The sequence below is a fragment of the Tyto alba genome, unplaced genomic scaffold (assembly GCF_018691265.1).
Source record: "Tyto alba isolate M040663 unplaced genomic scaffold, T.alba_DEE_v4.0 Super-Scaffold_41, whole genome shotgun sequence".
In the NCBI taxonomy this organism is placed as follows: Eukaryota; Metazoa; Chordata; class Aves; order Strigiformes; family Tytonidae; genus Tyto; species Tyto alba.
The window spans coordinates 20201797-20227564 of NW_024881317.1; the positions used below are offsets into that span (position 1 = coordinate 20201797).

At 39.3% G+C, this 25768-nt stretch overlaps 1 protein-coding gene across 1 annotated transcript; it reads right to left on the reverse strand.

Annotated features, from left to right (window-relative positions):
• Positions 1-1775: 1775 nt before the first annotated feature.
• On the reverse strand, positions 1776-16190 carry CHRNB4 (cholinergic receptor nicotinic beta 4 subunit). The gene is made up of 6 exons (XM_009975391.3): positions 15943-16190; positions 10710-10855; positions 8899-8943; positions 8663-8772; positions 4632-5604; positions 1776-2588 (listed from the first exon to the last, which is right to left on the reverse strand). The coding sequence occupies exons 1-6, from the start codon at positions 15995-15997 to the stop codon at positions 2448-2450; spliced, it is 1470 nt and encodes a 489-aa protein (XP_009973693.1). The 5' UTR covers positions 15998-16190; the 3' UTR covers positions 1776-2447.
• Between the last annotated feature and the right edge of the window lie 9578 nt (positions 16191-25768).

The window sequence follows — 25768 nt, forward strand, 5'->3', positions numbered from 1 at the left end:
GAGGGTGAGAGCGGGACAGAGCCAAAGGTATTGTTGGTGCTGGATGAAAAGAGCAGAGAGGGGTCTCTGCTCTGCTCAGGTCCAGTGTCAGTCAGGTGGACTTCAGGGTCCGCAGCTGACTTGCTGCATCCTTGGTTGCTTGGCTGGGTAAGTCCCTCTCCCTTCTGCCCCTCAGGAGTGTATAATAGCTCACAAGAGCATTTAAGCCTGTGCTGAGGTCTGTGCTGCCTCTTTCAGATTCACTGTTCAGGGTTATTGTGGGATTTAAAGGGGCTTCACCTTTACACAGTCTGCGCAGCACTGGCAGCTGCTTTGGCTTCCCTCTGGTTTCTCTGTAAGCAGAAAAAGCTGCTTAGCAGCTGTGGCAGCGTGTGCACGTGTGCTTGTGATGTTCTGTGCCACATCAGCTCCTGGCATATAGCCGAACATAGAGGAACATCTCCCTGCATGGGTGAAGGCACCCCTCTGCTCCCGACGGGCTGCCTGTGCCCCATCTCATCTCATGGCTGTTGTTTCAGTTCCCTGCAGGAAAATGGCTCTGCTGTCTCGTTTTGAGCAGAAGATGACATTTGTGGTGGGGAAAGCAGGTTTGACCCATTTATTAAACTTTACACTGCCCACCAGTCACCATGGGAAATGTCCAGGACAGTTAATGTATGGGGAGGTGACCAAAATATTGCCACCTTCTGGGAGAGGAGGATGTTGGCAGCTTCTGTGGTCAGAGGGCACACCTACATTAATAGGGCTGTCCAACAGTCATCCTTCACCTTCTTGCTGTGTCTTCAGCGATGGACATAGTTACAGTGCATAGAGGAAGGGGAACGGAAGGGTGGATGACAGTGTTACAACCATTCTTTCTTCTAGCATAGGACCAAAGGAAGATGCTGCTGCTGCTCACCTAGCCTCACCCACCCCACTTCTGACAGATTCTTCATTGCTTCTTTCCTAGGCTGCAGCGCACCAGGCTGTGCTGCAGTGCTCAGGCCCCCAGGAGAACCCTGCCAGTGCTCGGGGGTGGGGTGTGGCAGCAGCGCTGGGGAGTTCAGCACATGGGCAGGGAGGGAGTGAACACAGGAATCGGCAAAGGTCCCAGTGGTGCTCTGAACAATTGAAAAGGTGTTGCTGTAGCTGCTTTGGAATGTCTAAATCTGTGTAGTTATCTGTAGCTGCCTGGGAATGGTGATCTAGATAGAGATGTAGCTCAGTTTGATGAGGCCAAATAGAACTGGAGCTGTCTTCATCTGTGAAGAAGAATGCATATTAAACTACACAGGTTTAGGCGTCAGCTCATCCTCCCCTGGGACAGAGGAGTCTCAAATCCCCTTCACGAGTAGAAGTGGATTTTAACAGTTTGTTCACCAGTCATTAGTTGTGCCTATCAATGATTATGTGTGCTGACAACACCCCAAGGAAAAGCTGAGATTGGTTTAGCTTGAAAAATGCCAGAAGCCCACCTGGAGCAAAGTGTGGTGGGATTGTGACGGGAGTCTAGAGCCTTGATCTGTCCTTTGCCAAAGACTGTAAGACTATACATGCATTATATGCTTTCCTAGCTAATTTGTTGAGGATTATACGTAAATCTGCATTAAAATCTCCCCAGCAAAACATTCAGGTCTTTTTGTTCTCAGGTATCTTCTCTTCATTCTGGCTACCTTTCACAGTTGTCGTCTCTAGATGCTTTCCTGTGCTCTTAGCCTTAGATTCGTGAAAGACTTTATGAACCCCAGTTACTTGAGCTGTTAAAGTTGCAGGAACATTTCAGTACTCAATCCGTATAAAGGAAAATTTTACCTTTTATTTATATTTCATCATTGAAGAGAGTATATACATGTTTGTTTATCATATATTAATTTGGCTGCTGTTACCAATCAGCTATCAGAGATGGCAAATTAAGAAACCTATTAGTGGTTACATCAGAACTATGTCTCCGTTTCTCAGTTCAGTTTTAAATATCATACTCAAACATCTAAACAGTGATTCCACCTCTAAAGCTCTTTATAAATCAGACACAAATAGTTTTGATGAATTTGAAATAAATAAATGTCATAGCAATACTTTCTTTGTAATAGGAAAATTGCAGTATTCTAAAGAAAGAAAGTGTCCTTCCTGAGGCAATGTATGTAAAATACTTTTTTAATAATAATCCGTGTGAGCCAGGATGTCATATTGTAGAGTAAATGCCTTTCTCTGTAATGTTCAGACTTCAAATAATTGAAAAAAGGGCCAAGATATCACCAGAAGTACTGAAGTAACTGCAAAAACACAGGTTTTTGTTTTGTTTTGTTTTGTTTTTCCTGACACAGTAAGTCAAGTTCTACTTTCAATTTCCCTACTCTAAATCTGATGTAAGAGCAACTCAGTTGGCATCTCTGTGGATTTAACAGAGGGGAACTGAGAGCAGAATGAGACCCAACATCAATGTAAGTAATGGCAGTTTTAAATGATGGCTAAGGGTTCATGGCAGCAGTGTGGTTTTGAAAAAGTGGCTGCAGAAATAATCCAACAGTCCCCAGAACACAAACAAGGACGAATATCCAGAGAAACAGCCTGTCCACTACCATCGCAACATACTTCCAATCTTCAATGACCTGGAAGAAAAAGCCAATTAAAGATATTAGCAATTTATCATATTATTTTGCTCTTCCTCTTGCTAATGCCAAGGTTTTGTTTATGAAAAAAGAAGGTGCAGGGAATAAACTGACTTTAGTCCCGGGAAGGGATTTCTCTCCTACAAACATTGTGGGCAGTGGGGAAAAATAAATAAAAATTTATTAGCTGTCTTGGATGCATCAAGTACTGAGCATGGCTGCCTGTTGGAAACCAATCCGGAAGAACCCACAATATAATCCAATTAAGGATTTTTTTTCTTTAATTTTAGTTTGCAGATGCTATTAATCTCAGTGGAAAAAATAGATGGTGTTAAACAAGGTTAGCTTCAGAGTTCTTTTCTTATCAGCAGTCATCTTAATCAAGGGTTTTAATGCATATTAATACTGTTGCTCTTATTAAAATCCCTTTTTGCCTTGGATATGTTGTCTGTGAAAGTCATAGCTTTAGATTCTGTTTTCAAACTGAGGTGACTATCAAGATGTTATTGTAAAGGGGGAATATATCAATCTTCATTTGCATCTTGGGAATGATTATTTTTCCCTCTCATGGATTCTAGTTACACATGAGACATCCTCACCTCAATGACTTTATGATGCTTGTCAATTATCTCCTGTCTTATGTTAGAGCATTACATCTTTTTCCTTCAGTGCACACTTCTAGTTTCCACTGCTGCTAATGGGAATTGTCTGCTTCTGAAATCATACTGTCGTAAATGTATATGCACAGTTCTTATCAGGCCATGATAATGAAGGAAGAAAGCAGAGATTAAAATTATGAATCTAGAAAAGTGATATGTACTATCAGAGGACCCTGTGTGAAAAGAATTCCCTCAACTTTTACTGTATAAAATACCCTTGAATATTGTTCTTAATATTAACTGGAAGCTTCGTAGTTCCTTTAGTGTGCAACGCATTCTTGCCAGAATTTCTGAGCTATTAGATAACTTTTTTTCTGCTCTGTGAAGTCTGATTCTGTTCAGTCGGTTTCAATGTTTACAAGCTCATGTCTAATGCTAATAGCTGATCTTCTTTATTTATATTGACAGTAATTTCAGCTAATAGAAAACATGAACTACTCAGTGGCATGCTCCTCAAGGGACTTCTACAAGATCAGAAACCAGGCTTTATTTAATCTGCTTGGCTGAGGGAGGGTGAGCACAACAGCAATAGATAACCTAGAGTCTGACTGGGGTCTGGGTCAGAGAGAGAACACTGGTAGATATGAAGATGATTTTTCCCAACCATGGGTGCTAGGCTAAACAAAACTCTGAACCATCTGCGTTTTTCCAAGCATTATTCACGGTATTTACTTTTGTGTGCTAACTAGTAGCACATGAGTAGGACAAGTGAATAGGGTGGCAGCAGCACTGCTTAAATGTATCCTGGATAAAGTACTTCTCATAACCAATAATGAGTCCGATTTAACTCAAAGAATTGTCAGCTCTGCTGGCATTAGGAATTTCATCCTACCCATTGTGTTTGCCATATATGGACAGATACCTTAGCCCAGAGAGGGTGTTTGCAAAGGCATTTTACCATTTTTACTAAATGCTCCTTCTATGCTTAGTTAGGTAAATAAATACTTAACCTACAGGTAAATTGTTTCTGGTTAACATGGCCTGGCCGTGGGTTGAGTCACAGTCTTACTGAATACAGTGGGGAAAAATACTCTTTTTCTGACCTGGAACTGAATATTATTCTTTTTCCCCCACCAAACACTACATGAATGTGACAACACAGCTTTTTCAGGGGTGTTTAATGGCTTACTGGGCAATCAGCATTCTCTCTTTGTAGAAATAGCCATGTTCCTTTCCAGGACAGTAGTGGCATTTACCAAATTGCTATTCATTAAGTTATTTTAATGACAAAAATTATTTCCTCTTATAAGCTATAGCTATAATCTTTCTAAAAACTTTAGAATAACTAGGGAGTTCAAATATGCTTTCTGAAGAAGAGCGTATTACAGAGGAGGACAAGAGATGAAATTTGAAAAGACTGGGATGATTGCTCATTTTTACTTACACTCTGGTCATTGTCATCACTTTTCATGTGCTCTGCTATAAAACTGACTCCATCAATTGCTTCTTGGACTTCAGGAGAAAATTTTGTGCCTGTTCTTAATCTAAAATCTCGATGACTGCTGACGTTGTCAAGAGTCTCAGTAATTTTCATATCATATTTTTTGGCAGAGGCTGTATTCAAAAAATAAGTGGAGTTCTTGTAGAAGTCGGCTTGCTCCATACAAGGATTCTCTGCTCTTGTCTTTTTGCAGTTGCACAGCTTTTGCCGTGGAGAATTATTTTCTGGACGCTTCATGAACAGATAGGCTGGGAGTCTTTCAAGGAAAACCAGCTTTACCCAAGGGGGCATAGTGTGAGTACTTGGAGATCTATGGTGGACATTGAGTACACAGACACTAGTAACTATTGAGAAGGTCACTAGTACCATTGTAAACATGAGATACTTCCCAATCAGTGGAACATCTAGAGATGTTGGAGGGACAATTTTGGAGATCAGCAGCAAGAACACAGTCAAGGCAAGCAATACAGATATGCACAAGGTCATTTTTTCACCACAGTCTGAAGGCAAGTAGAACACTAAGATGGCTAAGGATGTAATTAGCACACAGGGAATGATAAGATTGATGGTATAAAAAAGAGGTTTCCTTTTAATAATGAAATCATATGTCACATCGACATAATTGGGGTCCAAAGGATTTACAGTCCTTCTTCCTGGGAGTGCTACAATGTCCCACTCTCCACTTGGTGTAAAGTCATCCATGCTTGCCGTGGAAGTTTTAAGCACCATATCAATTTCTGTATGGTCATATGTCCAAGACCGGAACTTTAATGTGCAGTTTTGTTGATCAAATGGGAAATGCTTAACTTCAATCTTGCAGGCACTCTTGTAAATGGCTGGTGGCAACCAGCGAATGCTTCCATTATTCTTTACAATTGCATTTGTGTATAGCGAAACTTCATATGTGCCATCCGCACTGATGAAACAAGAGGAAAGAAAAAGGAGAGACGATAATAAAACATTATGAAGAACATAGTTCACAACAGAAGAGCTCTGACATTCTTGGTCCTGAGGGCCTCAGTTGTTTCTAGAATCAAAGTTTAATAATATTTTGATTTTGAAATCAGTGCTGTAGGGAGCTATAACTTGATAGGGAGATTAATGTATGCATTTCTTCCAATCATAGAATTGATATTTGGTCCAATACTTACAAAAATTATTTTATGAAATTATTATTAAATAATAAATATGTAACTTTGTTTCATCCAAAGAACTCAAAGTCTTTTGTAGATGTTTGTTAAAGTAATTAAGGCTTACTACATCTCTGAAAACTGAGTAAAAATTAGATCATCCAGCATGAAAATGGAGGTACCTTTGATCAGGAACACAGCCACTGCAAAGAGCACACAGCAACACTCCTAAATGACTTGGATGAGGAAATAAGGATGAGCAGTGTTAGCTAGAAATGCAGGGAGAGTGTAGGCAGAGGAAATGTAATTATATGGTTTATAATTTATTGCATCACTCCAGTTAATATTTACTTATTATAAAACCAGAACAGACAAGCTACAGTGTTCTTAGTGCCCACAAATAATCTTGGCTTTATATCTCCCCCAACTGCTGAACTTATACCAGGAATGTCTTCTATGTTATGATGGGCCCTTTAATTCAGGGAGAGGATCATTATCAGTCAACAGTCAATATCTTCTCCTGTCCAATGTTTCTTGGCAGATGACTTAGGGCTGCTTAACCTATGAAGTATCCTGAAGTAGAAATGTGAAGTGGTCAATTGCTGATAAATACTGTAGAAATTTAGTGGTTTTGGGCGTATTCACTGCATCTTCCCAAGTGTGCTGTGCAATACCTTTCAAACTCAGCCCATCAGGCTACCAAAGGAAAATGTAACATTAGGAAGCAACAACTATTAGGGACAATCTTTCCTGACATATGAGGAAACTCAAAGGTTTGTTCCTATGTTGATCACCACTTTTATTAAAAACTGGGTTAGGCACTTTCTTAGACTGCAAAGAGCCTGGGCTTGGTACATCCTCATGCCTTCTTTTGATAAACAAATATATTTGTGAAGAAATGCACATAACCTAAAGACAGTATATTATCTGCAAAAATATAAGACCAAACTCACTGCAAGCATATCTGAAGTTCAGCTATTGTTAAGTAGCACGCTTTTTGTGGAAATGTGCCCCTTAAGAGTTAATACAAATTCTAATGAATCACTTGTTTGCTGACAAGATACCATGGAAAATAGAGCTATTTTAGTTCCAAGGTTGATGTTTTTCTAGGCAGGGAAGTGCTACAAGTATCCATGGCTTGGCACATGTGTAGCTGTTCTCCAGATCAGTTACCTTTGGCTCTGGAAAAGCCTCATGTTGTAGACTCTGGTGTCTGGCACTGAGCTGAGACCCTTGCAACTAATTCATGCAGGCAGTGAAACAACCAGATGCAGGAGTGAGCAGCTACAGCATGTGAGGGTCATTGACTATAAAAGTGCTATTTTTTAATAAAGAAATTGTATCTTCTTTCTCACACATCTGTATCTCCCTGAGTTAGATTTACCATTATGCCATACAACGTACTGGGCAGACTCCTGGGCTGAGAATATGCAGGCGGTTCTGCCAGCTGCTCCGGCTCAGCTCCGGGACAGAGCCTGGGCTGCTGGAGCTGTCTCAGTGCCCTCTGCAGCCCTGTGCTCAGGCCCCATACGCACAGAGCTGTGGGACATGGGGATGCTCTTTGTGTTTTCCTTAGCATCTTCTTGAACTGACTAATGCCTATGAAATGCTGCTTCAGCAGCAGCAAGTTAATGGGGGTTGTTCTTTATCTAAAATTTTAATTTGAAGCTTGTACAAATGTAAAAATCCAATATGGTGAGGCTAAAATCTTGTTCCAATACATTTTAGAAGCTCTTAAAACTGTTTCTTTCCATTCTTACAATCCATCAAATGGTATCATTTGGGGAGTAAAGAAGAAAGAAGCAGAGGGTGAGGGCACAATTTACCAGAACAAGATTTGACCAGGCAGAGTACATCCTAATCCACTGGCTGAATTATTTTTGTGACTAATACAATAGTTTTAAGTATTTCTCAAATCTGATTTCCAGTAGTAGGATTCCAGGGACTTAACTCAGTTATATATAAACTTCCTAGGTTTCCCGTCTGTATATGTTCATAAACTGTCCTGTGTTCATGAATTAATTGGTTTTCATAGTATCATGAAAGTATATTATAAGTTTTGATTATTTTTTTTTCCCCCCCAAGACTTGATATCGTCCACTTCAAGACTTTGCTAGAGACTTAAAAACAAAACAAAACAAAACAAAATTGGCAGTTTGGCAAAATTGGCAGCTGTTTGTTTGAAAGAAAAACTGAAGTACAGTCTAGGACCAAACTTTCATTTTTCTCAGTACTGTAAAGCAACAGGGTCGATAAATCTGTTGACAGATTTATTATATATCCTTATAGTTGATTTCTTAATGCTTTATGAGAATAGAACATAATTTGTTTTTGTCAATGAATATTAACTCATGAAGTTCTAGAACGCTGTAACAAATCTGTGTCCTGGAGTCTGTGGTGGAAGAGAGGGGAGAAGAAGAATGAGGAGACAAAAATGTAGCTCAGAGCCTAAGATGTTCGATAGAATTCCAGATGTCTTGTCTTCTTGCAAAGATGACCAGTGTACAGCTGCGGTTGTACTTACAATTCTCGCTTTCCATATAGTCTAGTTTGATATAGATCTGTGTCTCAGTTGTGAGCCTTGTCACGGATCCTCTGGTGTTGTAACAGCTCACACTACAGACACGCTCCAAGTCTGCTGGAATTTGTTTAACCAAGCCCTGATTTTACTAAAATTATCTTTGAGGCCAATATCCCTGTCAGATAAACTTGATACTGGCTAAAAGTTACAAAACTTAGATTTAGAATTTTATCAGACATACTTTATTGGTTCTGATACTTGTTTCTTGATACATGGTTAAAATTTTGTTCACTGTCTGCATAAACTACAGAAGTTTTACTTACTTATTGTAAAGCACAATGTCTGGCAGCCAGATGTGTTTTGCAGGTATTCTCAGCTTGTTTATTCCTTCATAGTCAGAGGGCTTCCAAGCCAAACGGTAATCAATCCACTCCTAAGAGAAGAATTGTACAGTAGTGATGGGAGTACCCAGACCAGCACTAACAAAACAATCACTGTGAGGGAGTGAAACCAGTTGCATACGTGGTTTGCAAGAGCGTGCTTCTGTGGGTTTGGTTACCTGGTTCAGCCAGACGTTTGTAGTCATGATCTGCTCTCGTTCATTCTGCAGGGAAAAAGAGAGAAAAAAGTTGTCATCTAAAATGCTTCACTTTATTGCAGTAATAAAATTTATTCAGTGGGCTTTTGAGGATATTTCTAACTGCTCAATGTGATTTCATCTAGTGTGTTTCAAGACAGGCCCTTCTTTGCTGGTAAGATGGCTGATCTCATGCACATACTGATGATAAATAGTAACCCTACAAGTATGGATCTCCAAATGACTTTTAACAAGAACAGTTGTGACTGGAGTGAGTGTGGCTATCTGGGAATAGTTACCACCGCCCTGCTGAGCTGGATTTGATTTGAAACAGACGTCACATTTGACCACCAGGAAGGCCTAGATTAACTTGTGTGAGGTTTATTTAAGGTTTGCCACATAAGATCTCAGCTGGCAGGCTCTGCTTCATGGTACTAAAATTTCTGTGCAGGAGATCTGTGTGGCTGGGGCTTTACTGAGGGACAAGGTACGAGGTCAGAGTCGGGAGGATTTCTGCATAAAAACACATTAATTCTCTGATCATGAAGGTGATTGAGATTGTTAGGGCCTATAAAATGCCTGATTTTGGTTTCTGCTTGAAGAGTGAGGATGTAGAGCAGTAGGGACCAAGCTGTTCCATTCTTGATCCTTGACCATTCATCTACTCTTCTTAGGTTGTTCATCACTGGGGCCTGGGGGGGCAAGACACCTCGCTTTTTATGGCCAGAATCTGACATCTGGGAGGACACTGTGCTAGTGGTGACAGTGTACTGTGTGAGGAGGCATGTCTGTGTCCAAGTGGAATTTTGCAGGAGAGAGGGAGCGCTTACCCCAGAGTCATCTGGTATGCATGACAGTATATCCTGTATAAATCAGGCTGCATGTGTGTATGAAAGCTCATCTGTTGGTACATTCCCTTATAATCCCCTTATGTTCTATCAGTGTCTCTCTCTTTTCCTCTTGAATTTCAGAATATAAATTATATAGGTCTCTTAAAGTTTGCAGCAGTCCAGTCACTGGCCCATAACCAAATTCTGGCAGGGAGGCAGTCATCTGTATCCTCTTTTTCATCCAGGGAGTAGCAGAGTTGAAAGCCCTGATTCAGGAAATCATTCCCACTTATGTGCTGGATCTTGTTCCCACTGCAATTAATGCTAAACATCTCTTGGCACAGAGGTGTGTATTTGTACCTTGGAAGAACTGTAATACACATGCTAACCAGGTGAGTGAAACTGTCTTTCAGATCCACTGGAATAATTTTTATTGAATATGAGGAGTTGCTTACATGAGGATTGTTTTAACCACATCAAGCTGTTCCAGCCAGAACTAATGTGTCTTTTTCTTTCCAACATTTCACTACTCTTTGCTGATATGCCATGAGATTTTGAGCTGGCTTCGTAGCTTGTTTTCAGGCCATCCAACCCCATTTCTTTGATGCAACCAGCAGGTGGGTTAGCATTGTCTACACAGTCCAGGATAGATCCTGACCAGGTGTAACTTACTGTATGTAGCTGCACTCAAATCAGTGGAGTGATTTAGATCTTTTGATCAATGGGATTTTATTGAATGAAGGTCTGGCTGCTGTTCCTTATTGCTTAGTCATAGATTGATCTCCCTGTTGTAGCTGCATTCTCAAGTATAAAACCAGTAAATAGCCAAGTAGGAGCCCTACCTTCTAAGTGTTATTATGTAAACTAGAAAATAACAGGGACATAGTAATACCAATATGGGTTTTACTTAGAATGCTGTGCAGGTAGTAATGAATTAAAAAGCATAGCCTAATTTGAACTTACCACACTGATGAGCTGTGCCAGGGAAACCTGCAGTTCTATAGAAACCAACTGCGATGAGTTGACAGCTGGTCGAATTAACTTGTTGTACCTGTCCGGACTCAGTAGGTGGTTCATTAGCTTTTCTTCAGCATCTGCTGCAGTGCTTCCTGTAAAACATCACGTAACAGGATTATAGAAGGGAGACTGAGTGACATGATGTAGGGATCACAGAATTTTTGTGCATCAGATCATCTTCATGAAATAATGAGGGCTTTTGATTTTCTAAAGACTAGGCTTATGTGAACAGAAAGATACGGTGCTTGCACCGATATCTGTTCTGCTGAAGTCGACTGTCTTTCACAGAGCATAGATCAAAGCAGATAAATCAGAACCCTTTGGTTTTTTTCATGGTGAAATGTGAAGCTCAAATTGATATATACTTTTGGGAGTAGGTTCAGAAATAGAAACTGGGAGCAGACCACCCTCTTAATAGCAGAGGAAGAACGTTTCAATGTTCCAAATACAGGGAGTCTTGCTGTGACTTCTCTCTTTAGTGTCATAGAAGACAGAGTTGCAATCACATGTACGAACTGAAAGACTGATCTGTGTAGGAAAAAACAGGGAATGAGCTGTAGGAGTCATAAGGATTGTTTAATGACTGGTAGCTCTTTGGTAGCCAGTGATTTTTCTGTTTCAGAATAATTTTATTTGAAAACCTGAGGCAGTATATAAGCTTTATTTTATGTGGAAACAAAACCTAATTTATCGACTAGCATAAATACCATAAATCCTAGATGGCCAAAGCTAGAGTTCAGTGGCTGCAAAATATAGTATCTGCAGGATACTATCAAACAAGCCCGAACATTCTCCATGGAGCAGAACAGCTTATGGCACAACCCCAGCGGTAACTGCATCTGTTCCCATGTTCTTGCATGTGCTTTTTAAAGCCATTCTGGTGGATTTTTCAAAACACTATTGACCACATAATAATACTGTTGACTAAGGTCCTGGTAATATCCTGCCAACAGAATTGACCCAGAGAGATTCTGCTCTGTGTCGAGTAATTCTGTGTTGCATTATACAGCTGACAGTGATGGGCACATGTGTTAATGAAAACAGATTCTAATCCAATTGATAGAATGATTCTTCCATAGGAAGGGGTACCTAACCCAATCCTAGATATTGCAGAAAGTAGGACGGTGTCCCTGCAACATACTTGCTTCATTATTCCCCAAAGCAGTTCCACACAGTAAAAACCACTGGCCATGCAAGTATTTTGAATTTGTGGTACACCAATTTGTTCTGTTTCTTTATGTTGTAGCATAACCATAAGATCCAGAGAAAGGCAGACATCAAAAGTCCAGGATCACAGAAGCAGACAAAGTTTGTGTGCATTTCTAGAAGGTGCCTAGTTTCCATGTAAACTGGGCTGTAATTTGCTAGGGTGAACAAGGGTCTCTTAAAACTTAGTATTTCTGAATTTCACTCAGATTAAAAAATACTATAATAATTTATTGTTTCTGATCCAGTAAAAAAGTGGAGAGACATAAGAGGAAACATCATCAAACAGATTTTTCACATCTAAGAATAACTTTTACTCATGCTCTGGGGAAAGGTTGAGATAAACACCAGGCTTGTTTTAATTCTGTTAAGACTAGCATATGGTATGGCATTGGTAGCACAAATTTTGTCACATATACTTAATCATAATACTGTTCTTCAGATTCTCAAGTACTCCCCAAGCCATTTGGAAAAACAAATTTGGATGAATACATGTGTGTTTGTTGGGTCAGTTTTCTTTTTGATTCACACTTGCTTTGTACCTCCCTGAAAGTCATTATAAAATCCCTAGTACCACGTGATATTTTAATATTACATTTATTCTCAATGTAAGCCTGCCTAATCAAAAGCTTATCAAACTAGAGCTATGCTGATCCTTGCTAAGCTCCAGATTCTCTGTTTTCTTGTGTATTGCAATCAAAATAGAGTTAAATTTGATACTGTGAAGAAAATGGAGCCACACTCTAGGAATTAATCATTCTGTGTTTACAAGAATAAGTGAGAAGCCTTGTGGTAGCTAAAGAGAGAATCTTGGTCAGAGTTATTTTATTGTGTTGGTTTGATTTGGTTTGGTTTTTTGTTGTTTTCTTTTCTTTTCTTTTCTTTTCTTTTCTTTTCTTTTCTTTTTTTTCTTTTCTTTTCTTTTCTTTTCTTTTCTTTTCTTTTCTTTTCTTTTCTTTTCTTTTCTTTTCTTTTCTTTTCTTTTCTTTTCTTTTCTTTTCTTTTCTTTTCTTTTCTTTTCTTTTCTTTTCTTTTCTTTTCTTTTCTTTTCTTTTCTTTTCTTTTCTTTTCTTTTCTTTTCTTTTCTTTTCTTTTCTTTTCTTTTCTTTTCTTTTCTTTTCTTTTCTTTTCTTTTCTTTTCTTTTCTTTTCTTTTCTTTTCTTTTCTTTTCTTTTCTTTTCTTTTCTTTTCTTTTCTTTTCTTTTCTTTTCTTTTCTTTTCTTTTCTTTTCTTTTCTTTTCTTTTCTTTTCTTTTCTTTTCTTTTCTTTTCTTTTCTTTTCTTTTCTTTTCTTTTCTTTTCTTTTCTTTTTTTTTAACAAACATTCCCTGCTGTTGCATATATAAGTGACGTAAGCAGATGGCTATAATTCAAATATAAATAAATTGTTATTTGGTTTGTTTTATACAGTGGTCACTGAATGCTGCTAGCAAAGACAGTGGATTCTTGTTTGAATTGGTATATATGTTTTCACTATGTTTCCATTTTTTTCTGTAAAGATTGTAGCATATGGAGTATTTGCTAAACAGCAAGTAGGAAGTAGAAACTGCAGGATATTTGCATAAAGTGAATTTGTAATAATCCTATTCTCTGAAACCCGGTTTTAGCAGTCATAGTCGTCTGGTCTGCAAATCAAAACATACTGTGGGGTCTGCATGTCTGATGAGAACAGCTCAGATTTCAAAGTACTGACTGTCAATAAACTTTATGCAGATGAATGACAGGCCACAATATAAAAAAATATTTGTTAAAGAATGAATCCCTTTAAAAAATTATTATCTGTTCTTAGGGAAGTGGTTCCTGTAATGAATAAATCTTTATAAAATTGCTATCCCATCCCAACCTTTAAGTAACTTTATCATCAGTAATAAAGATCGAAGGGGCTACTCGTTCATCTCACTCGGATGCCTGTATAAAATACCACTAGATGTCAGCAGTGCACTGCCTTAAAGGGTGCTAAAGCCAATCTCTGTAAATAATGTCTAAAAATGAGTGATTCTAGTATAATTTTTAAAATCTATTTTCCACTACCAATCTACATATTAACCACATGGCACACAAAGAAAACAAAATTACCAGGCATCCAAGTTCAGCTTTCTATGCATTTCATGATGTCAGTAGCCATGCACTTGAAACTGCTCTTTTGCCTCTCAGAGTTGGAGGACATGGAAGTACACAGTTGCTTGCAGACTGTTTGTTTCCAAATATCAGTAATCACCAGAAATGTTGCAGAGGGTAGGCTGATGCTTTTAGACAAATGATTTTAACAGGAATGATGAGGCAGTCCTAATTTGGGGGTGGAGTATTTTTGTGTACGGAAAGCAGTAACAGAGAAAACACATTGGGGTGGATCCTGAACTAGGGAAATTATTTTAGCTTCACTAAGTACACTACACACCTGCTCCCTGACAAGGAGAGCCAATTGTCACATAACTTGCAGTACACATTCTGCAGTAAGTTTGTTTTCTTTTTGGGAGTATGACCATTAAAAAAATTTGCACCAGGATGTTTCTAATTTTGCAGAAGAATAAACAAAACCAGACTTCATTCAAGCCCTTGTACAAACTTTGCCTTTTCCATGTTCTAATTTAAATATATAAAATGAAATAACTTGGCATCCTGTGTTATGTTGTTTATTTTCAAGTGTAATGACAAAGGTTGGAGTCATTTCCAGAGAACAGGATAATGAGCAATGTTGACAAATACAAGCAAGTGCACTGTTACCACTGTCTAAATTGCAAAATTTAACATAAGGCATGTTTCCTCCATTTCCTTGACTTCAGTTATTTTAATAAATGTTGAAATAGCTTTTGCTTAGAAATAATATATTGTAGCATACGTTGCCATTTTTGTTCTTTCCTCTCTCACAAATAACTTACGTCGACTATGGTGACATACCAAATTCCCATCAGTAATTAGTAAACAGCAGGCAAGAAGCAGCAATAAGACAATCCCATTGTCTTCTCTGAAATTACTTTGTGAGGTTATTACTTCTCAGCATACTCTTGAGTAAAAAGATTTACATAACCTCTTAGAACAGTGCATTCTAATTTGGAACGCTTATTGTTCCAGTGGAAGTAGTGGTGAATTCACTGTATTTTAAAGACTATTTTAATTTCTACACTGCAATGAATACAAATAAAAAGGAAATACTAATGGGTTTAAGAGTGTGTAATCTAAGAATCTAAAGTAGGCCTTCACTCTTCATTTGTTACAAAGCAGATGTTTTCTAAAGTTGCCTTTCAGTGATTGAAGAAACAAAAAAACTGGGGTGAATAGCTAACTATGGGAAAGATGTGATTTTTGTCTCGCTTTGATTTCAGCCAGTTTCACTCTGAACACTTCAGCGGAGTCTCTCTGTGGGAAGAAGCTCCCGTGGTAAATGCACTGTTTCATGCTGCTGTTGAGCTGTGCGTGTTGGCTGAAGCATATGCAAGAAATTCTGGCAGAATAAAGAAAATGTTCATAATGTATGTTTGCTTTTTTAGCATATCTTTACATATTTCACCTTAATTTAAACCGTTTACATACTAATCGAGCAATTAGGAAGTATGAACTTTGCAAAATATACAAACTTGAGCCAATAGTTGTAGAATGATAAGATCTGTCTTATTTATGGTTCATGCCATGGTTCATTTTTTATTTTTTCACTCTCAGCACAATACCTGCTTTTTCCATCACAGATGATACTGGGAGCATCTAAAGGGATATTATTTAATGATTATCATTGTCATCTCTCTTCTGTCATTTTATGTTCAACTTACTGTCTGTCCATAGCCATTGTAGTGGATTTGCTGATACCGAACAAGCCAGAAACAACACTAAAATAAAAAATTTCATGCATCCTCTTAAAGTCTGCAACCTAGTGAGGTGATAGTTATAGATTATCTGAGAGCTTATATCACAGTCCTACCTTCTAGCCCCGAAAGCTATTGCTGTTCTGCAAACTGTATCTGAAAGAAAAGATCACTTACCGTTAAAATAAAACGAGCCCACTACAAAGAGAAAGAGGGTGTACGTATTCCTCATGGCAATAACAAGAAGAGGTGGATTACTGTTCTTCAGTTAAGACAGCTGGCGGTAGGCTCTGGTGTCAGGGATGCACAAGGAAAAGATGTAAAAGCAAACCTGAATCTTGGAGGTATTAAATGCCTGGAAAGAGACAGACAGTAGGACCTGGCAGAAGCATTCTGCAAAGTGGAGTTTTCGTGAGCATAGTGATCCCTCCCCCTTTGCAGCTGTTTAAAGAGCTTTGTGAAGAGGAAAAGCACATAAGAAGAGGGAACATAATGTGATAATGTTGAACAAGAGGAAATGAAAGAGCAAGCTAAGGAACATGATCTGCAAAACATGACTGCTTAATTCTTGCTACTTGATAACATTTAGAAGGCTTTCTTGTTAATAAGTGCAATGGGTGGGAATAGCAGTGTGAGAAGAGCTGGTTATAACTTTATGCCAAGACCTGTTAGTTAGTGAAAGACATGTCAATAAATTGTAGCCCTAGCAGAGGGTAATTTTCTCTGTCAAGAAAAACAGTCGACTGCCTTACTGCCAACCCTTTTCCACTCCAAGGCCCACACGTGATCTCTCTGAACTAGAACTCCAAAAGGCTTTTGGGGAGCTGCAGGAGAGGAACAGAGAATTTGTTGTCATTAGCATTTGACAGGATTTTTAAAAGAAAACTAAAGCAGCGTGTTGAGAAATAGCAATAGCTCTAAAGGCACTTCAGCGGAGCATTAAAGGAATTCTATGGAAGTAATCTTTTACAGCTGATGGATTCAACAGAGTATAGAGTATCATGTGTTTTGGGACTTGCCATGGGAAGATTTGTGTAGAAGGAAAGGGAGAGGAGATCTTACATGCCCTTTGCGCACATGGTAGGACAGGCTGAAGTACCTGAATAGAAAAAAAAGAAAGGTGGTAATTTTCTAAATACGCCATATTGAGGTTGCTCTCTGCTTCAGCTGGCCACAGGGTGCAGTTCTGCTCCTGTCTTATCTCCCACCAGCCTAACACCATTGGCTGGGATGGAGGCATTCCTGATTTACCAGCACAACATACCAGACTTCTGCATCCAGCACAGTTGCTACCTGACTGGGGTTATTTGGAGATCACCTGCTGCTGTTTTTAGGCAAGCTGTCAGTGTAGTGTTGAACAACTGGTTGCCTTCTCCCTAAACATTTTAGCCACCTTCTTTTTTCACTAAATAGGCCGGTATGTTAACTTCATTGTCCTTAAAGAAACAGCCATCGTAGTTAGCCTGATATGTAAAGAGATTCTACTAAAATTTTTAGTAATTGTACTATCTACAATCTATGCAACTCCTCCAAATAGTTTATTTATTGTTTTTGTCTCATTTCTTTAGGGTAGGAGGAAGGATTCGGTGGGACAAATGGAAAAGCACCCACTTGCATGGATTTCTGCTTGCACAAAACAAGTGGCTTGATGAAGTGACTTGTGCTGCCTTCCATTGCTCTGAAAACTCAAGGTATGTCAACTGTACCATATCCTCCACTGAGGATTCCCAGTAGTTCTTTAAAAAGCTCACAGCCTTCTACCATGAGAAGGATAGCTTGTACATTCTCACCTTTCTTCAATTGCAATCTCAGTTTCCTTTCATATACCTTTAATATAACACCCTCAGTTATAATCCCTCAGGTTTTATAGTGTTTTTAACTTTAAAACATATAAACCTTTGATCTAACTACTAAACATTTATATATATACATGTGATCACTTTGTTTAAAGGTGCATTTATTGCATCTTACTGCTATGCAGACATCTCAGATGATAAAAAGTTCTGTGGACTATGCAGGAATTGATGGTTGATGATTTCTGTAAACTCCAAAAATTTTTACAGCACACTTACATTATTGTTAGCCATACCAGCATAAATGTGCTGGTTTTGTTGCTTTTCTTAATGATTAGGTCTAGCCTGGTATCAGATGTTCCCTGTGCCAGCTCCTGCCTGTTATTTTAGGTCTTTTTTGTGCTTTCACCACTTCCTTCTCCCTTTTATTCACAATCTGTTAGCTGGAGTTGATTTAAATTGGGGTTGTTCAGCCTGATAAGAGAAGGCTCCAGGGAGACCTTAGTGTGGCCTTTCAGTACTTGAAAGGGGCTTATAAGAAAGATGGGGACAGACTTTTTAGCAGGGTCTATACTGATAACACAAGGGGTAATGGTTTTAAACTAAAAGAAGGTAGATTCAGACTAGATACAAGGAAGAAACTTTTTATGATGAGGGTGGAACAGGTTGCCCAGGGAGGTGGTAGAAGTCCCATCCCTAGAAACATTCAGGTTCAGGTTGGACGGGGCTCTGAACAACCTGATCTAGTTGAAGATGTCCCTGCTCATTGCAGGGGAGTTAGACTAGATGACCTTTAGAGGTTCCTTCCAAAGCAAAACATCCTATGATTCTGTGATCTTAATGGGAGTTAGAATTCTTACCTCAAAATAGTGTGTGAACTGAAGGGGAGGAGAATGGTTTCAGTGAGACAAACAGGAGAACAGTCATGGGGACATGATGTGGGGACATCTACTTGGATGAAAAAAGCCAATGCAATCCTAGTGAGTACGTGTGAATAGACTAACTGTGCGAAAATAGAACACTATTTCCCTGCTTTCCTCCAGCATCTAATTAACAGCATGTAGAAATGGAGCCTTCCCACAGAAAATTGCACTCTTGTAATAGTCACAAACCCTAGGAGGTGTGTCCCAAGCAAAGCGTTTATGCTGAGGCCACAACTCCTTGCTTCTCACTACAGTGTGCTTGGCTTGTACCTTGTCAGAGGCTTGTATGGTCAGAGACCTTGCTGCACGCTTGAGCCTGCTGGACAACATTGTCTTTCATAATGTACAGGAGTTGCTCTCAAGTAGCTGTGCCTTCAGTTACTAAGTGTATGTTTGAGCAAAGTACTAGTCTGCTGGGGAAGAAAGACCGCATCTGTTTCTCTGTTTTTACTTTCTGATATCTGACCTATTTATCCTCAAAGGCGAAGCTTCCATCTGCCAATCTGACCTCTGTGCTTTTGCAGAAGTTACAGGAGTAACAGATGTTTGGACCCTGAGGTCACTGTGCTTGTACCATCTACACTGCTTGATGCTTGAGAGTTGAGTAGCAGCTCAAAGTATAACAAAACAGACTGGGATTACTTCACCAAAACAGTGGGCCATCACAGAGCCAAAGGGTCACAGATCATTCACTGATTGCACTATTTTTGCTGCTGAAGCTGAAGTGGACAGAGAGAATTACCACAGCTGGTTTTCTTCTCTCTGGCCTTATTCCTTATTCCTTATTCCTTATTCCTTATTCCTTATTCCTTATTCCTTATTCCTTATTCCTTATTCCTTATTCCTTATTCCTTATTCCTTATTCCTTGCTTTGCCATTCACTTCTGTTGACAGATTGCTGAAGGTCTTCCTTGATCTGATCACTTCTATGTGACCATTTTCCCCACAGTGATGCTGCAGGATTCCATTTGTTCATTAAGTTAAGATCCTGAAATTAAAATTCTTTTTAGTACACATTAGCATATGTGATATTCTGGATTTGCATGTTAATGCACTGTGCAAACATGGGACTAGCATGGCAGAGAGCCATCCACTGAACTGGCTGGGGATTTGTTTCTGGTGCTGTAATGCTCTGCATGCCTTAGGGTATTAGAGTGCTTAGATGCATGAGGAATACAAGATGTCCAAGTGCCCAGAACTGGCAGTCCTCTTTTGTGGATTTATCATGGTGATTTCAAGCTGCCAATTACATTAGGAAAGAGCCAGTCAGAAATGCTGGAGATTTCAAAGTGGAAGCAACCTGGGGAGCAGCTGGCCTCCTCGATGAGACAGCTACAGGTATAGGGAGATTGCGGCAAAAAAAAAAAAATGCTTCCAGGTGGAAAGGCTCAATTAGTTTCCAGTAGTTGTGACACTGAAATGAAGTTCAGGGCTGAGCTCATGGCTAAACTGGATCAAAAAGGGACTTCAGATCAGCTTGTTAAATGCTGGTCTTACAGAACACATAGGACTGACTTACAGTCATCTGCACTAGCAGAACAACTGTCATTTTCTGGTTGAAAATCGCCACAGGAAATGTCAATTAACAGCAAATTTTATTTTTCTAGCACCTTACGTCTGAGTGAACTTGAATGATATCTGCTCACCTCATCATCAGCAAGGCATACTTTGCTCTCTGATCGGTTGAAAAATGGAACTTCTTACAAGTAACTTCAGCGAATATCCAACATGGCCCCCTGCAGGTAAAATCACAGGTTTCTCTACTCACCACTGTCTAAATGAACTCAGAACAGCTTTGCTGGAGCTAACATTCTGCATTCCTGGGTGATTTTTTCCTTACAAATCTACTTACAGTCCCATTAGGATTGTGTGATACCTCAGCCACTCTGGTGCTCAAGTTTTTGAGTTAAATTATACTGCTCCAGCTTCATTTAACAGTGCTTTAGTGTGTCCTGATTTAAAGTCATCAAGGCTTTGTAATTTGTATTTGTAATAAGCTGTCTTCAGGCAAGTTATAATACCATCACACTTTTGCAAATGGCAGTGGGAATCAGAACTGTGGATGCTACCAAATTACCAGGTAAATAACACTCCTTTAAGGTTTCAAAGAATGATACTATATGTTGGTGCCTGATATGTCATCACATTAGAATATGCTTCAAACCCACAAAATGTTCCAGAGAATTGCCACTAATAGCACTGTGACAATGTTAATAACACAATGCATACAAATGACTCGGTAGCAATGGATGTGATTCCAGTTTTCATAGTCAAAATATTAATTATTATGGATCAATGAAAAAACACCTTTCTGCTCAGGAATATGTCTGATGGCAGACAGTCAGTCCTGGAGAAACAATGCTTTCCTTTTCTGGTTAATTTTTGAAAGTTGTCACCCTATGCTTTGTGAGCTAGCAGGTGGGTTATGTTTGTAGAGTATTTAAAGCAGTAATATTAAAGCCCCTAACACTCACTGATTATCATTGACATCTTTAACCTCCAAAGTGCACAAGTGTAATAAATCCAGAGAATTCTCCAAAGCACTGCAGAAGCAGCAGCTGGGGGTGGTTATGCTATTTTGGAGCTGATGCTTTTATTTTTATCAGTCTCTTTTGATTCCTCGTACATGCTTTGAGATTCATTTCAAAGCAACCTGTTGACTGCCCAATATATGAGTGGCAAACAGTCATGTATTCTTTAAAAACGTTGTAAATGAAGTCATAGCCATTCTTGCACTGCCTGCATTTTGTATGAAATTAATAAAAAGGGGCTAAATATGTACATGTTCAAGAACACATCTTCACCAATACCAGTGTGTTCCTACATGTCTTCTAGATTCAGTAGAATTGCTCTTTTTAATTGTAATCACTTTATTCTGCTTTATCAAATTAAATTTAAAATTCAGTTAGTAAGGATTTATTTCCAGCTTTTTTAGTATTTATACCTTTGTAATGAAACATCTGGAATGTCCTATAGCAAAATCGTACAGCAAACAACTGTTTACGATGGGTGCCAAAGATTATAAAGCATATAACATTCTCTGTGAAATATAGCATAACTATTCCAAGAGTATAGAGTAAGTAGCCTGTGCTAATGCAATCACACATTCAGCTATGCAGATTGATACTTTAATACCATTTACTACTACTGTGTTTTCTGCAGTGCTTGGTAAGCTATTGAGAGAAGCTCTACTGTCTACTAAAAGTAGATACTATGAGTAAATCACACGTGATATTTTCAAGTTGTGTGTGGAATTTAATGTTGCAGGGCCAGACCTGCAGATCTTGCTCAGATTGTAGTGTGATGCGAAGTTTATCTGTGAGGTTGGCAAATTTTGTACCAGATAGATGTGTATTAGAAGGACCACATTTGGCAGTAAAATGATTTTTCTTCTCAGGATGCCCCTACATACTTCAGGATGCTAATAGTGATAGATAAATTCCTGGTGCACACATGGTCATCTGGGAAACCCAGAAGTGCGGTGGTGCAGAGCACATCTCATTGCAAAACTGTGAAGAGTTTTGCTTGATATTTCTAGCCATCACTCTTCTTCACAGAGGCAAACCTTCTTCCCTGCTTTTACTGTGTTGGGCCCATACCAGGATAGCCATGGCTGATTTGTACACTAAGGCTTTTAAGATGGGGCGTTGGCACGTGTGGGTTATTCTTCTGTTATTGAAATCACTTATGTGCCAGAAAAAAAACAAACCCACGGCTGTTTGTGTCAGAGTCCAAAGGTTTCTCACATCCATGATGAAGGGAATCAGAACTTCTGTATCTGCACATCCCTGCAAATGGAGGAGTAGAAGCAGAGTGAATGACATTTGTACTGTTTGAGATTGACCTTTTTATTTGGAACTGCTGCATTTCAGAATGAGCAAATTTTAAAAGTAAAGGAAAAAAGAGGACTTTCGGATACCAGACTGAGAGCCAAAAGTCATGGGCTTTGTTCTCAGCTCTATCATGAGTCTCCAGGGCTGTATTTAAGTAAGTACCATCCCTGCTCAGTGCTCCCATTTCCCCAGGTGTAAAGCAAAAATAAGGATTTGCAAAGAATTAACTAATGTTTGCGAAAGGCTTGGATAACAAGGAATGAAAAAGAATCATGAAAACACAAGGAAGCCCTATATTACTGTGGCTTTCACAATTATGCTTCTACTACCAAAGAGGCTTTTGCTTGTTCTTTAACAAGCAAATAGAATGGATATGGGGTTTTTCTGTTGTGAAGCTAACCTGGCAATACTGCTTTATCAGGACTAATAATCATTAACGTCCTTTTAACATCGTAGTCCTTTTTTTTTTTTCCCCTTCTCCTTAAAGACAAAGATCCAGATGTGGCTAGAATGATGAATACATCTTGAGCAATAACCTGCATCATCACTACCTCAAAGTGAGGATTGCTAAAATTGCATTAAGGGTTGGCAGAAGCCTAATAAGGAGTTGGGGACTTAGACTTCCAACTTCTAGTTTTCAGGCTTCTACAATTTTCAAGTACCCAGACTCTTGGCGCAGCACAGAAAGTTGTTAGTGAGATTCCTCTTTATCTTAATTGCTTTGAAGGGACATAATGGAAAATAAAATCCAGTGTCAGGTTTAACAAAGTTTTGCTGGAGGTTGACTTTGTTATGGCTGCTGTCCGTAAGAGCTGGATCCTTGTTTGGAGTCAGCTTTAGCCCAGCAGAAAGCCCAGACTTACGGCTCTCCTGTAAGACCCTCCTGTGTGGAGTTCTTTGCATTCCTGTAACCTTCTGGTGGTTACACAGAGTAGTGAGAAGTCTACATGGGCTTAGGTAAGAGAGCAGAAATGGCTGCTGTTCCTGCTTCCTGGCAGATGCTGAAACTGTGAAAGTGCAGACAGTGGGTTGGACTTGAGAAGAATCAAATGGACAACCCCAGAACAGCTGTCTGCAGAAGCATGGAAATTCAAAGTAGAAGCTCTTTGATCCTATTTTTTGTGGAACAGGGCTGAATGCTTACTGTGATTTTAATGTCAGAGGCACTGACAAAGCAGTCTCTCTCTTGGAAAGTATTTAACATATAATGTGGATGTATTTGATCTCTCTAAACTCTTTAAAAATTAAAGACATTGAATGTAAAGAAGTGTGGCCAGGACAGATGTACAGGGCATGTGATTCTGTAAATATGGGATGCAGTAAGCATAAAATCTTCAATATGAGTGACTTTCCTCAAGGCCACTTAAAAGGTGTTTGGGAACAAGTCAGATCTCTTCCTGCTGCAGTGCAGAGAGGAATGGAACAGAAAACACTGGAGGAAAAGATCTCTTGGGTGGAGACACAGGCACAGCCTTAATTTTTGCCTAGAGAGAGACTCCAAACTTTATGGATTTAATTTGGGGCTTTTATACCTGCTTAGCTTGGGATGTAGCAGGCACTGGGAGACTTGGAGCCCGGGGGTCTGACACCACAGCAGATAGCTGGGAGATGAAAACCCCATCGTTGGTGGGGAAGGTAGTGGTGCCAGGGCTGAAGTAGAAGTCTAAGCAGTATCTTTTTCTAGCCATGCGCACATCAAGCTACAGGAAAGGAGTGACAGCAGGGAGTGCTCCCAGTCACCATGATGTCGAGCACAGAACTGGCAACAAGAGAAGACAGGCTTACAATGGCTTTCATCCCAATGCCGTAGTCACAAAATGATCCCCAGCAAATCTAGTGGACCTGCTACTACTACACCTAGACTTCTTCCTTTGGGTTGGAGAGGACATCACATACGCTCCATATGAATAGCTGGGCAGCATTTCACTACAAAAGCCTTCCAGAATTTTTTTGGTCACCTGTCTCTGGCAGATTCTGTGTGAAAAGAGCATCTGTGCCTGCTCTTAACAATTCTTTAAGACTCCTTGTCATGACCTGGCATTGCTGATAAAAGTGGTGACGTGTAAACAAAGAAACAGCAGATGGCAACCAAGAGCTTGACTTCTAGTGCACACAGTGCACTAATAAAATGATAATAAAGGAAAATTATGCAGGATAATTAAGTAATTCCCTGTTCTTGGGTTTGCAAATTAAGTATTTGTATTTCAAGGAAAAAATTTTGTAGAGCCATATGCTTGACAACCTGTTGTTTTGGGGTTTTTTTCAGATTATATCACTTGATCTAGTAAAAGATACTGCTGTCTCCTGCAAACCTTGACTTGTATAGAACTTGTGAACCTTTCTCAAACATGTAACCACTAGCATTGCCTCTGCCCTTCCTTCAACTTTAGTCTACTAGGAAAAACTAAAAGAATAGGAAACCATGTAGAAAACTACTCTAAATTACACTGTATATTCATTTTTTTTCCAGGCAGAAAACAGAGCTCGCTAGTTTGCTAGAAAATAACCTATTATGTCAGTATTACACATCAATATATGTTTAATAGAGGGATATGAACATGTCAAGACAGGCACTTCTATTGTTTGTTTCATAATTTAGAGCAAGAATCCAAACTTCAATTTTGATTTTTAAGTATGTGAAGCTTTTGAAGCTCCATCAGTGTCTCAAATTAAGTTGTCTTTTTTGGTTTGGTTTTTGTTTGGTTTTTTTTTTTTTTTCTCTTCTTTTGCCTTACCCAGCATGCCACAGCAAAATTTGTTATTTCCAAGTCAAAGGAAGCAGTTCCTTCTGTCTCTTCAGATTTGATTTTTGTAAGCTTCTTTAATGCCTCCAGTTCTATCATCTGCACTGTGTGGAAAGCAGTAATTTGTGCTGACATCATCTAACTGCCCTGAAGAAAAAATATGTTGCATATCACTAAGGAAAGGGAGAAAATTATCTATAATTTAGGACAATAATGGGGTTTAATTCACAAAGTCTCACAGCATCTCACATACTGACAGAATCTACTATCATTAGTGATGTCTTGGGATTCTGTTGTGTGGATATAATCAGTTATGACTGAAAGGAAATCGTTATGAGGGCCTCAGTTTTGTAACCACTTCTGGGGTTTATTATCTTTTGTGGCAGTTGTGCTTATGAGAACTCAGGAGTCGTCTGTTTTTCCAAGCAAGAAAACCCACACAAATTATTGACATTTCGGGGAGGGTGATTGTAGTGAGGTCCTGACTGCTGAACAACAGGCAAGGTCGTCCTCTCCAGCAGCAAGCCACTGTGATAGCTTGGCTTGATCCGATAGGCTTTTGGTGGTTATTTGTAGTTCCTTAACCTGCCAGGCCTATGCTGATGGCCCTGCCTTCAGCATGACACTGCACCACTGCAGGCTGCTGCAATGACTGCGCGACACCCACATAGTGTCCATTTTCAGGCCTGTCTAGTGTCACTGGGGGAGCT